Source organism: Macaca nemestrina, chromosome 4, assembly GCF_043159975.1.
Source record: "Macaca nemestrina isolate mMacNem1 chromosome 4, mMacNem.hap1, whole genome shotgun sequence".
In the NCBI taxonomy this organism is placed as follows: Eukaryota; Metazoa; Chordata; class Mammalia; order Primates; family Cercopithecidae; genus Macaca; species Macaca nemestrina.
Window position 1 is genome coordinate 92,529,589 of NC_092128.1, and position 14,773 is coordinate 92,544,361.

Consider the following 14,773-nt stretch of genomic DNA (forward strand, 5'->3'; position numbering starts at 1 on the left):
CACAGTGGCTCACGCCTGTAATCCCAGCACTTTGGGAGGCCGAGGTGGGTGGATCACTTGAGGCCAGGAATTCAAGACCAGCCTGGCCAACATGGGGAAACCTCATCTCCACTAAATCTACAAAAATTAGCTGGGCGTGGTGGTGCACACCTGTAATCCCAGCTACTCAGGAGGCTGAGGCACAGGAATCACTTGAACCTGGGGGGCAGAGGTTGCAGTGAGCTGAGATTGCACCACTGCACTCAGCCTGGGCAACAGAGCAATACTCATTCCAAAAAAAAAGAAGAAAAAGAAAAATCTGATTGGCCTAGCCAGGTCTAAAGGGCTTAGTAATTAACACCCCTCTTCACTGCCTGAATTATGAACCCAAAGAGAAAAGAATCAGTAGGTGGAGAAACAAAACAAGTCACTCTTGTCTTTAATAAAGCTGGTATTGGAGGATGAGGCTTAGGTGCAAGAAGAGCAGAGGGGAATGATAGTGCACCTACAGCACATTTGCATCTTCAGGGCACATCCATTCACCCCAGTGGCTCCTTGCATTCTGCCCAGTGGAGATGAAAGGGAAGAAGACCACATCGTGAGCTGTTAGTTTATAGTGGCACTGATGTGTTTATTTCATTGTATCCTCCTTTTCCTTCTTCCCTAAAATACGTATGGTAAAGGGACAAAGGTTAATGGGGGGAAGAGCTTTGTCCATTTACCTTACAGTAACAGATGTTTTAAGATGATTGTAATCTCTCTGTTTTAACTAAAAATGACTGAAAAGTTAATTCAATTCTGATTCAGGATCTGGATCGAAATCTGAGCAGACTCACAGCATCATTTGAAAAAGCAACAACTGAGAAAGTCCGGTGTCAAGAAGAGGTGAACCAAACCAACAAAACCATCAAATTAGCTAACAGACTTGTCAAGGAACTTGAGGCAAGTTAAACCTTTTCTTCCAAACATTCTAACTAAAATATTCAGATCTGCTCGTGGGAATTTTATTATTTGCCACCAATATTAACTAAATAGACATGGAATTAACAACAAAGGATAATATTTAAAAATCACTCGTACTGTGGCTCTAACTCACCAGAAGGAAGAAATGATCAAGTACATATCTTTTAATATATAGTCCTGAACTCAGTGTGCCATCAGTCTGATCTCCAATGAAAACAGGGAAGACATATACTTTATCAGAAGTTAGTGGTCTTGTATCCACTTTAAGACAATGGAGTACATCAGCTGTGGGTGGGTTATGTATTTATTTTTTCTACTTTCCCCCTTCCTTCCTTTCTTACCACATTGTGAAAAAAATCCTTTAAAAACAAAAAGAAAGCATGGTTTTCTTGAAGTAGGTTATAAAACTCAGGATGGCTGCTAGATAATTGTGAAATTGAACTGTTTGTTGTCTGATCCTTTTAATATACATTTGCCATTGAATTCTACCAGCAAATGATTTCTTTCAAGTTAAACCTGGTTGGCTTATGGTTTTGTTGTTACATCTTTTTATAGGTGACTGACGTGCTAATGTTAATAGTTATTCCATTAGGTAAAGGTTTTTTATAATTCTTATTAACATCCTCTTGCTTGAACGTGAGTGGTAGAGGAACATATGTTCTGTGACATCAGTGTTCACAGATTTTGTTTGCTCTACAATGTGGCATTCAACAGTTTTGGGGAAATCACCAAACATCTTCAACTTTGTTTTCTTGTGTCTAAAACAGGGATGTGGATAATGTTTCCCTTACAAGGTTGTGATGATGCTCAAAAGACATAATGTATGTTCAAGTATTTCCTAACAAAAGTCAAAGAGATAAATAACCAAATTTTAAAATAAGAAAAGGATTTGAATAGACATTTCACCATACAAGATACGCAGACAGCACATGAAAAGATGCTCAACTCCATTAGTCATTAGGGAAATGCAAATTAAAACCACAAGATACTACTTCATAACCACCAGGATGACTGTAATAAAAAATATGGACAGTAATGGTATTGGCAAACGATATGGAGAAATGCTGGTTGGAATGTAAAATGGTTCCACCTCTTTGGAAAACAGTTCTGCAGTTCTTCAAAACATTAAACATGAAGTTAGCATGTGATGCAATCATCTACTCATAGGTATATACCCCAAATAAATGAAAATAAACGTCCATTAAAAAGCTCATATGCAAATGTTCATGGCAGTATTATTCATAATAGCTAAAAATAGAAACAACCCAAATGTCCATTAATTGATAAATGGACAAATAAAATGTATATCCATATAATGTAATAGTATGCATCTATAAAAATGAATACTGAGTTATGCTACAATGTATGAGTCTTGAAAATATCATGCTAAAAGAAAGAAACCAGACACAAAAGGTCACATATCACATGATATGTGGTATCATATATCATACAGAGGCACATTCTGCCTGTGTACGAAATGTCCAGAGCAGGCTAATTTATAGACACAAAATAGACTAATGGTTGCCAGAGGCTGGACAAGGGTGTGGGGTTTGGGGAGTGACTACTACTGGATACACGGTTTGTCTTTGGGGTGAGGGAAACGTACTAAAATGAGCAAGAGGAGATAATTGTGCAAGTTTATATAGATAGTAAAAACCACTCTACTGTGTATTTTAAAGGGTGAGTTTCATGGTATGTGAATTATATCTCAATAAAGTAGTTACTTTTTAAAGTATAAAGTCTATAACTGCACTATTAGAAAGTACATAAAATATATAAGTAAAAAGTAGTAACAGTGTATAATTAAAAAGTATATAACTGTATTATTAGAAATGCCTTTAGCTGACAAGTGTGTAACTGCACTAAAATATGTAACTGCACTATTAGAACTGCATTTGGCTGGAGGTGATATCTAACTTTTACAGTGGCTCAAACAAATGGGAGCTTATTTTTCACATATTACAGAAAATGCTAAGGCTAGACCATTATCAGTGTTGATCTAGATGATTAGTGACCAGCCACCTAGGCTCTTTGTTGCCCTCTGCCTCTCCACACTTAGCAAGTGGTCATTCACCCTCATGTGTTTTGCCTCATGGTCTCAAGACCGTTGCTACACCTTCAGATTCAGAGAGACAATAGAGAAAGGGAACAATCTATATCAGCTGGGGTTTTCTCCTTTTATGAGAAAATCTTATGTTTTTCTGGAAATGTCTCTGACAGACCCCCACTTAAGTTTCTTTTGTCAGAACTAGATAAACTCCTAACTCCACCCCACACCTCCTGCCCAAAAAAAAAAAAAAAAAAGTCTGGAAAAGGGGGAATGGGGCTATCATCATTTGCTTAGCAAGTCACCATTCATCTCATGGAACTGGGCGCATTACCATCCTATTCAGATTCAGGGTTCTCTTAGCAAGAAAGGGGGAAACATGTTTTAGGATAGCTAGGTGATAGCCTCATTTCTTGTAGTAGATTTTTTTTTTTTTTTTTTTTGAGAAGGAGTCTTGCTCTGTCACCCAGGCTGGAGTTTAGTGGCGTGATCTCGGCTCACCCCACCTCCTAGGTTCATGCCATTCTCCTGCCTCAGCCTCCCGAGTAGCTGGGACTACAGGCACCCGCCACCACGCCCAGCTAATTTTTTTGTATTTTTAGTAGAGCGGGGTTTCACCGTGTTAGCCAGGATGGTCTCGATCTCCTGACCTCATGATCTACCCACCTCAGCCTCCCAAAGTGCTAGGATTACAGGTGTGAGCCACCACAACCAGCCTATAGTAGATTTTTAAAACCCTAAATTATTACCACAAATTTAATTCACCACAAGTTGAAATACACTATCTCTCTGAAATGCATAGTTCATTATGCAGAAACTCATAATTCACCCTGCAAATCCCCTCTCCATTCCATCTCAGTAACTGCAATTCTGTTCTTCCAGTTTTTCTGGCCCAAAGCTTTTGAATCACCCATGACTCTTTCTGACATCCAGTCCATCAGCATATTCTGTTGACTGTGCTTTTCAGGTTCATTCCAAATCCCAGCACTTGGCATTCTCTTCACCTCACCATGCTGGTCCAGGCTGCTGGCATCTCTCCCCAGGATGCCTCCGCAGGCCCCACCATTACCTCCTAAAGCTTATTTCCCTCATTGCAGCCAGGTGATATTTTACAAACTTAAGTACATTCCCATCACCCCTTCACTCAGAACTCCCCGATAACTAATTAATCACTCAAAGTCCAGTCTAAAGGCTTTACTGACCTACTAGGCCCTACATGATGATCTGTCTCCTGGATACCCCCCTGTCCTCACCTCTGCCACTTCCCTCTTGCTCTGTCTTCACTGGCCTTCTGTCTCTCCCTCATACTTCCAGGCACTCTCCTTCTTTGTGCCTTAGCCTTTCCCAGGCAATCACATCACTGGCTCTTCACTTTGTCAGGCTCTGCTGAAAGTTCTCATTATCAATTGGTTTTCTCTGACATCCCCACATAAAAGAGCCTTCATCCAACACACATGAGTCCCCCCCCCCCCAATTCATACACGCACATACAAGCACACATACGCATCTCTATTTTCTCCACTTGCTCTGTTACCGTTTTTTGATAGCATTTATTGCATGAACATAGTTGTACATGTATGCATACACACAAATACTTTTTTTGGTCTTTTTTTTCCCCAATTGAAATATGAGCTTCTCAAGAACAGGAAACTTCACCTTTTTTGTGCACTGCTTGATCCCAAGCATATAGAATAGTCCCGGTGTGTCATCGGCATCACTAGATATTTACTGAATGAATACATTAATAAATGGGTGAGTTTTGGGAGCCTCCTGTATTAAAATTCTGGAGCCTTTTGAAGACTTGCTTTTCTTAGGTGAGTTGAGAAATTTCACCAGAAGCAGTTTGAAGAGTTCACCATTTCTGAGGTACCTGAGAAAAAGTGTCATATAATTAGACTGTTTTCCTGGACTAGTTACAGAATGTCTGAAAGTTTTATCAAGGGGAAAGCAGGTCCTACCACGTGTCTCTAACATATAGCAATATTTCCAAAGGCTTTGCTTACTCATGATGATTTAGACAAGGAAAGGAAAAGAAGATTGTAGTATGTGAACTAAGAAAAAATATATATTTTTAAAGGATTCATTGAAGATGTCAGATCTTTTTCTTTTAGGATAAATTCTTTCTGACTAGAACAGGAGACAGTTAACTTCTGAAAAACATCAAGACTGATGATTTTGTCTGTATAGCATTGACCTGGAAGCTCAGCCATTCAGACTAATAAATCAGGCAATTTATATTTAATCATTAACTAACTCCTGAGTTGAGCAGCTGTTCAAAATTAGAAATGGGTCACCCCAGCCAGGATGACATTACAGGCAATCTATAATGCATTAGAATAAAATTATAGTGATTTTTAACTGTCTAGAAATTTATTACAGGACATGTTCCAACTCTTAAACCCTTGTTAGCCAATGTCAGTAATGATTTATGTTGCATGGATACTATAGCAAAATTATTGACGATTTCGATAGCCAATAAGTCTATGTTTAGTAAATCTTCAAATTTCAAAGCTGTTTTGGAGAATGAGGTGGGTACATTTTATTGTTTATCCTTTACAAACCAAAAACAACAAAGATAGAGGGTAGGTGAATGAGAGATTCCTCCTGAAAATTAATGGATATGTTGTCTGTGGCTGAGGAAGGAAAGTAATAAATTCTGTAGAGGGCTAGAGAGCTGAAGTTCCTTAGTGTTTAATTATATAGTTAACTTGTGGTGATCTTTATCAAGCAAAGCAAGGAGATGATCTTGAAACCACTTTGATAACCATTTTCACATGCTAATTTCATGACCTCCGACCTCAGTGTTGTAGATATTAAGATGGCTTGCAGGGAACTGGCATTCCAATCCATTATGACATCATTTTTGTTTTCTGTGGTCAATCTACTTTCATGGGGAAAGCAAAATTTCATAGGGTGCCTCTTTGCTTGTACTAACAAATTGCTGATTTCTTTTCAGGTTCCATTAATTTGCATGTTCTTAAAATGTTGTATTTTTAGCATACATTGAAACAAAATAAATTAGTAAACTACCCTGCAGTTCAGTCAATCTATACATATTTATTGCAGTTTTATTCAAATCCAATATTAAGGGCTTCAGATATTTAACCTGTAAATCAGATTTTAAATGGCCATCCAACTAGATATAAGGACTTCAACAGCATTCTCGGAGAGTATTGTGAAGTCCTGATTTCCACCTTTTTACATAGATCATAGCTTCCTCCACTGATTTAATGATTATATTAGAAAACTAACCTGATTTTAGTAACTACTAATGCTACTCTTTCATTAGTAGAATCCAGAATAGATGGCTATTTCGGCTTTATGTTTTAACTAATTAAGAAGAGTTGTGTTTGTCATTTCCCTTTGTCTGTAATCAGACCATTGCCAGCATGTTAAAAATAGGTAAGTAAATAAAAAGTTTGACTAGGGCAGTGTAGTGGGAAGAATGGAGAGCAGCTAGGCTGACATTAAAAATCCTGATATCAGGCCAGGTGTGGTGGCTCACGCCTGTAATCCCAGCACTTTGGGAGGCCAAGGCAGGTGGATTGCTTGAGCTCATGAGTGTGAGACCAGCCTGGGCAACATGGCGAAGCCCCATCTCTACAAAAAAATACAAAAATTTGCCAGGCATGGTGGGACATGCCTGTAGTCCCTGCTACTTGAGAGGCTGAAGTGAGAAGATGGCTTGAGCCCAGGAGGTAGAAGTTGCCATGAGCTGAGATGGTGCTACGGCATTCCATCATGGGCGATAGAACCAGACCTTGTCAAATAAATAAGTAATCCTAACATCACTCATTCTTGGCCACAGCTCTTGGTCATCCTCCACTCCCAGAGGGACAGGGGAGAGACTGTCAGCCTTTCAAGAAGGACCTCAATCATAATGGAAGAGTTGGGATGTCCAGTGAGAAGAGATGTTAAAGAACTAATGTCACTTTGTGATAAACTCCACTGAGGAGAGTATGAGAACTCCATCATAATGATGGGTTTCAAACACATGAAAGATTATAATAGTCACACCAAACCATTACACTCTGTTCCTTCTAGTGACTGTGTGGAAGGACATAAACTGTGCCATGAGGTAATTGCATTAAGCATTTGTGGAGTTGACGTTCACCCTGCAATTACAGCTGAGTAATTTCATCTTTCAGTCAGAGAAGATTCGCTGGGGTCAATCCATTAAGTCCTTTGAAGCTCAAGAGAAGACACTCTGTGGAGATGTTCTTCTCACGGCAGCATTTGTGTCTTATGTCGGACCCTTTACAAAGCAGTATCGCCAGGAGCTGGTGCACTGCGAGTGGGTTCCCTTTCTTCAACAGAAGGTAAGTTCAATTCCTCACCTTGCCAACAGGTAGAAAGATCATATTGCGATTTGCGTAGTAAAACCCACGTATATGCCAGACACTTTTGGACCTCTGTAATGAAAACTGACCAGAAACTCCACGGTGAAGGTGTGTCTTATGTGCTGCAGTTTTTCTTATTTTTACAAAATTCATATTTCATTATTTTAAAAATGTTTTCATTGATATATTATACTCATATGTCTTTCGGGGTAATGTGATAGTTTGATACCTGTATACAATGTGTAATGGTCAAGTCAGGGTAAGTAAGATATCTATCACCTTAAACATTTATTTTTTTCTCTGTGTTAGGAACACTATAATTCTTCCTTTCTAGCTATTTGAAATATACAATAAATTATGAACTACAATTTCCCTACTGTGCTGTTGAATGCTGGCACTTACTTCTTCTATCTAACTGTATTTTTGTACCTGGTAACCAACTTCTCTGCATCCCCTCTCCCCCATTTCCCTCCCTCTAGTTCTCTGGTAACCATCATTCTACTCTCTACCTCCATAAGATCCACTTTTTTAGCTCCCACATGTGGGTAAGAACACACGATATTTATCTTTTTGTGCCTGGCTCACTTCACTTACATAAAGTCCTCCAGTTCCATTCATGTGGCTGAAAATGACAGGATTTCATTGTTTTTATGGCTGAATAGTATTCCATTATGCATGTATGTCACATTTTCTTTATCTGCCCATCTGTTGATGGACAGTTAAGTTGATTCCGTGTCTTGGCTCTTGTGAATAGTGATGCAGTAAACATAGGAGTGCAGATATCTCTTTGACATACTGATTTCCTTTCTTTGAGTATATGCTCAGCAACTGGATTGCTGGATCGTATGGTAGTTATTTTTTTTAGGAACCTGCATACTGTTTTCTGTAGTGCTATACTAATTTAAATTTCCATCAGCAGTACAAAAGCTTTCCCTTTTCTCTACATCCCCACCAGCATTTAATATTTTCTGTCTTTTTAATAATAGCCATTCTAACTGAGGTGAAATGATATCTCATTGTGGTTTGGATTTACATTTCCCTGATGACTCGGTGATGTTGAGCATTTTTCATGTTACCTATTGGCCATTTGTACATCTTCTGAGAGAAATATCTATTCAAGTCCTTTGACCATTTTACAATCAAGTTTTTTGCTTTTTTGCTATTGAGTTGTTTGAGTTCCTTATGTATTCTGGTTATTGGTGCCTTGTTAGGTGACTAGTTTGCAAGTATTTTCTTCTATTCTCTAGATTATCTTTTCACTCTGTTGGTTGTTTCCTTTGCTAGGCAGAAGCCTTTTAGCTTGATACGACCCCATTTTTGCATTTGTTTGAGGTCTTACCCAAAAAATATTTGCCCAGATGTCCTGAAGCATTTTCCCAATTTTTCCTACAGAAGTTTTATAGTTTCAGGTCTTACATTTCAGTCTTTAATCCATTTTGATTTGATTTTCTGTTTTTGTTTTGCTTTTTGTTTGTTTCATTTTGTTTTTTTGAGATGGAGTTTCCCTCTTGTTGCCCAGGCTGGAGTGCAATGGTGCGGTCTCGGCCCACTGCAACCTCCGCCCCCGAGGTTCAAGCGATTCTACTGCCTTAGCCTCCCAAGTAGCTGGGATTACAGGCACCTGCCACCACACCCGGCTAATTTTTTTTTATTTTTAGTAGAGATGGGGTTTTGCCATTTGCCCAGGCTGGTCTCAAACTCCTGACCTCAGGTGATCCACCAGCCTCAGCCTCCCAAAATGCTGGAATTACAGGTGTGAGCCACTACACCTGGCCTGATTTGATTTTTGCTTATGATGAAAGATGGAAATAGTTTTTCTTATTTTAGTGATGGTTTCAACAAGAACATAAAAATTAATTATGTAAACTACAGAATTATAGTTGGAAAAGTGCTTTAAACAGAAGTGATAACTAAAATCAAACTCAGATCATCATGTTATTGAATAGCATGAAACTTTTGTTTTCTTACTAATATTATGGGTTATTTGTTAGAGATTTTAAAAGGCTACTTTCAGACTTAAAGTGTAGCATTTTGTATGTAAGTATAAAGTAGCTTACCCTAAATTTGAAAATTCAAACCCATAAGTCAAGTGAAATAATAGATTTGCACAATGTAAAATCATCTAGTTTAAGATACTCCTTGTACAAATGAGAAAACTGAGACAGACAAATGACTCCACTTCAGTCATAGAGAATAGAAAATCAGACCTCCTGATTTCCAGGACTCTATTTTCTGTATAACACTGTCATCTCAATTGATTACAACAGATTCTTAGTTTATATATCTAGCCCTTTCTGGAGTATGGAGACAAAGATGGACATGGGTACAGATATTAATAGAAAATTGAAGCAGTCATACCTGCTAGTCTCTGTTACTTCAGGGAAGTAGGAAAATGCAATGCAAGCTGGCCAAACCAAAGAAAATTGAAATTAGAAGAACAGCTTTGAGGAGAGTGGTAAAAATATCAAAAATACCTGTGAAGGGCAACAGGGGAGTAGATGGTAAGAGTCGCCACACAGCTTTAAGAAACCCAAGAGTATTTGGACAAGATGAGTTTATAGTCACAGTAATAAAGCTTTCATCAGCAATATTCAAAGTATAGGAGTAAAAAGAGGGGAAAGAGAATGCCAAATCCAGCCAGGTTTATAGGCAGGTAAGCCAGAAAGAAAGGAGGTGAGGAAAGTCTTGCAGTGACTAGCAGAACAGTTAAGGAATGGGAGGAGCACTTTCGGCTGAAAAGAGATGGGAGGTTAGCCAGAAGTTAATGTTAAAATATGGTAAAGTTTCCCAAAACCTTAAACACGGAATTGCCACGTGATCCAGAAATTCTACTTGTCGGTATATACCCCAAAGAAGTAAAAATAGGAATTCAAACAGATGTTTGCATGCCATTGTTTATAGCAGCACTATTCACAATAGCCAAAAGGTGGAAGTGATTCATGTGTCCATGGACAGAATGGATTTTATCTTATGTTTATAAGGTATAAACATACAATAGAATGTTATTCAGCCTCAAAAATGAAGGAAATTCTGGTACATGCTACAACACGGATGAACCTTGTCAATATTAAGCTAACTGAAATTAGCCAGTCACAGCTGGGCCTGGTGTCTAATGCCTGTAATCCCAGCACTTCGAGTGGCCATGGCGGGTGGATCACTTGAGATAAGGAGTTCAAGACCAGTCTGGCCAACAGAGTGAAACCTTGTCTCTACTAAAAATTAGCCAGGCATGGTGGTGGACGCCTGTAATCCAAGCTACTCAAGAGGCTGAGGCAGGAGAATTGCTTAAACCCAGGAGGTGGAAGTTGCAGTGAGCCAAGATCGCGCCACTGTACTCCAGCCTGGGCGACAGAGTGAGACGCCATCCCCCCCAAAAAAAAAAAAAATTAAAATAAGCCGGTCACAAAAGGACAAATACTTCCACTTTACGAGGGACCTAGAGCATTCACATTCATAGAGACAGAAAGTGGAATGGTGGTTACCAGGGGCTGGGAGAGGGAGGAGTGGGAAGTTACTGTTTAATAGGTATGTTTCAGTTTGGGAAGATGAAAAAGTTCTGGAGATAGATAATGATGATGGTTGTACAACAATGTGAATGTACTTAATGCCACTTGAACTGTACACTTAGAATGGTTAAAATGACAAATTTTATGTTAAGTATATTTTGCCAAAGTAAAACAGTAAATAGGGTAAAGGCCTGGTGTGTTCATAGTATTTGTTAGAATAAGTGTTATGTTTAAAGATGTGAAAGAGATGTAGACAGTCATAAAGAGTTGGGTACAGGAATTTTAGCTTTCAATGATGAAATAATTTCAGATTGTTACAAAGTCTGGGACAACATTTCCCATCAAAAAAGGAGGCACTCTAATACCGCTCCAAAGACATCACCATCATGGGAGGAAGGGGTGTGCATATCGGAAGCCAGGGATGGGGGTGTTGTATAATCTTCCCAGGTGATTCTGATATCATCCGCTTCCTCCCCCAATTCCCCCAGCATGCTGGAGTAGAAAGGAAATACAGTGCTTTAACATGAAAGATGTCAAGGCCAGAGAGGGGATTCGTCATCTACATGGGCACTGAGGTTGTCAAGGATTGAAAGCAGAACTTGGAAAGGCGAGAAGGACCAATAGCTATATCACTCAAAAGATGAGGAAATAGATCGGAGATTGTATATCTGGAGTCCACGGGTCTTAAAGGTGGCATTTTGACTTAAAGATGGAAGAATCATGATTTGGGTTGACTTACAGGGAAGAAAGAGGAATGGCAACTCTTTCCCACACCCACTTTTCAGTAATGGGATTATTAAGAAAATGAACTGTCTGCTGGGTATGGTGGCTCACGTCTCCCAGTGCTTTGGGAGGCCAAGGCAAGAGGATCCCTTGAGGCCAGGAGTTTGAGACCAGTCTGGGCTACACAGTGAGACCCTATCTATTAAAAAAAAAATTTTTTTTAACCCAGCCAGTTGTGGTGGCAAAGAGGCTGAGGAGGGAGGATCACTTGAGTTCAGGAGTTAGAGGTTACAGCGAGCTTTGATGGCACCACTGAACTCCAGGCTGGGTGACAGAGTGAGACCTTATTTCAGAAAGAAAGAAAAAGAGAGAGAGAGAGAGGTAGGAAGGGAGGAAAATGAACTCTTGCCACTTGCGAAGGCCCTCAAGTGAAATGAGACTCTAGAACAATGACTCTTGTACCCCACCCCAGCCTCTCATTAAAATCATGTGAGAGAGAACTTTTGAAATGTATTGATGCCCATTGATGCTGAATCACTTGGGGGAAGGGCTATGCCTGTTGGCAGCTTTTTAAAGCTCTCCCATAAGTACTATATCCAGCCTGGGGTTGACAGCCATTGCCCTTGGGGGACAGCCTGGTTTTGGTTAAGACAAGCAGGTAGAGAAGATAAGGCAATTTGGTCCAAACAGGACTAAGGTACTAAAGGGCATGGGGGAAGGGTTGTCAGAAAGTACAACCACTGGGGCATGAGTTTGAGGGATGGGACAGGGAGAAAACAGTAACACAGAGGGTAGTGGCTGAAAAGGACAGCGGCTGTGGGCATACACAGCCTTGAGGGTCCAAATTACACTGTTTTCCAAAGTTGTTTCCGTCCAAAATCACTGTTTGCTGGGCAGATGGACAGAATCATAGGCAAGTTCAAGGCAGCCTTTGCACTCCACTCATTGCTTTGACCCAGCAGTTTACAGACAGAGCAAATATGTGGAGTTATTTGTGCCAATAATTAGTTATTAGTTATTAATTAGTTATTACAAGCACTAATTCTAAGCCTCTGTGTCCTATGCAATAAAATAGAGATTTACCTTGAAGAACTCTTGTAAGGGTTAAATGAAAAAATGGCAAGAATGAATCTATATGAATAAATTTTGTGAACAGGTAAAGCCTTACGTACACATGAGTTGTTATATTACTGTAACATTAGGAGAAACTTGGAGTATTACCTCCACAGGAAATTACCCTTTTATCTTAGGAATATGCCAGTTGGTCAGTTTCTAGAGGCCAGACGGGCATTTGGTGTTATGACTAATTTCACTTTGGCTCATGGCATGTGCTTCCAGCCTTGTCTTTTCTCTCTAGCAAATGGTTATTTTCCAAAGAGTGAGCCTTCTTTTTTCTTTCAGCTCCACCTCATAGTAACATCCTGACTCACAACATGTTGACCCTACTTAATAGAGCAATTAGATGGAGCCTCACAACAGGCTAACTCTAGAAGCAGACTTTGAACTAAAGGGTTCCCTCTTTACACTTGGTTTCCAAACCCATTTTCCTTGCTGCAGACTCCAAGAAATTCTGACAAGACAAGTTAATTATGATAAAAAGGTATACTCTAATATGTCACTTAATGAAGGGGATATGTTCTGAGAAATGCCTTTTGTTGTACTTGCATAGACCTAGATGAGACAGCCTACTACACACCTAGGCTACATGGCATAGCCTATTGCTCCTAGGCTGCAAACCTGCACAGCATGTTATTTTATTGAATGCGGTAGGCAGTTGTAGCACAATGATAAGTATTTGTGCATCTAAATCTATCCAAACATAGAAAAGATACAGAAAAAATATAGCATAAAAGACTAAAATTGGTACACCTGTATAGAGCACCTATCGTGAACGGAGCATGCAGAACTGGAAATTGCTCTGGCTTAGTCAGTGAGTGAATGTGAAGGCCAAGGACATTACTGTATACTACTGTAGACTTTGTAAACACTGTACCCTTAGTCTACACAAAATTTGTTTTTAAAATAATGTAATTGTACTACAACATCATGATGGCTAGTGTCACTAGGTGATAGGAATTTTTTGGCTCCTTTATAATCTTATGAAACCACTTTTGTATATGCAGTCCATCGTTGACCAAAATATCATATGGTGCACGCCTGTGTATGAAACGAGGCTTATTTTCCTCAGCCTACACTTCGGTTAATACTAATTGTGAAAATGATGCCTGTATTATAACTATCAAAAAATATTTTGATGAAAAAAATTCTGTAGGTAGCTATGCTCCTAGCTATTTGGACACAATACTATTAAAACATCCTAAAAATTTGAGTCTCAAAGTAGTCATTGTAGTTATGATATTCTTTAACGTAGGTGTCTTCATTTAGATCAAGATGGGTTTTATTTCTTCATTTATATTGAAATGGGTTTTATTTCCCCTACTGACCAGGAAAAAAGGGGGAGATTGATATTCTCTTTGATCCCTGGCTCTCTACTCTGCACAGAGTAGGTACTCACACCATTGATTTTGGATATGAAATCTGCAGGTGCCCCTTCTGTTAGTCCTTAGAGCTTCAGAAATCAAAGTTACTCACAGCCCCCAATTGTTTCAGCTGTTTGTATTAAGTAGAAGGTAACAAAGCACATATCTCTTGCCAATAGAAAAGTGCTTATTCTGAAAGATCAAATTGCCTATGTCTCTAAGGGAACTACGTATCAAGTCAGATACCAAGACTTGTTCAATATCACTAGGAGATAGGGTTTGATTCATTTTTAAGATAACATTGTAGTCAGAGGCAGTAAGAACATTGTGCTACTTTTCCTATATTCATATCAAATTGCATCCCAGCCTTAATGTGGGAATCCTTTCAGCATTTTGTTTTGAAGCTCTGTGACAAACCAATGAACCAAACTGTTACTGCTGATATAGACTCCCCTACCTACTACAGGTAGGGTTCTTACTACAGTCTCTTATGGAGGCATGCTTCCATGTTAACCACCCCACCAAGCTGGGGGGCTAGCTCGGTATTCATCCTGCACATTTTGGTGTCTCTGGACAGTGTTTCATGTATGTAGAAAATGCTCAATAAATGTTTGGTGATTGATGACTGGAGGAGTGAACAAATACATTCTTTAATACGATTTTTGCTACAACATTATTTGTTGTCAATTTTTATAAAGAATTATGTTTATTCTTTAAAATGGATCACTCTGTCCA

General features: G+C 39.2%; 1 protein-coding gene across 1 annotated transcript in view; it reads left to right on the forward strand.

The window, feature by feature from the left end:
• LOC105475674 (dynein axonemal heavy chain 11) overlaps positions 1-14,773 on the forward strand; it is a 373,683-nt gene that overhangs the window by 266,369 nt on the left and 92,541 nt on the right. Inside the window, exons 62-63 of the mRNA XM_071094928.1 lie at positions 787-925; positions 7,142-7,308. Of these exons, the coding sequence (XP_070951029.1) occupies positions 787-925; positions 7,142-7,308 (306 nt within the window). The remainder of the gene's footprint in view (positions 1-786; positions 926-7,141; positions 7,309-14,773) is intronic.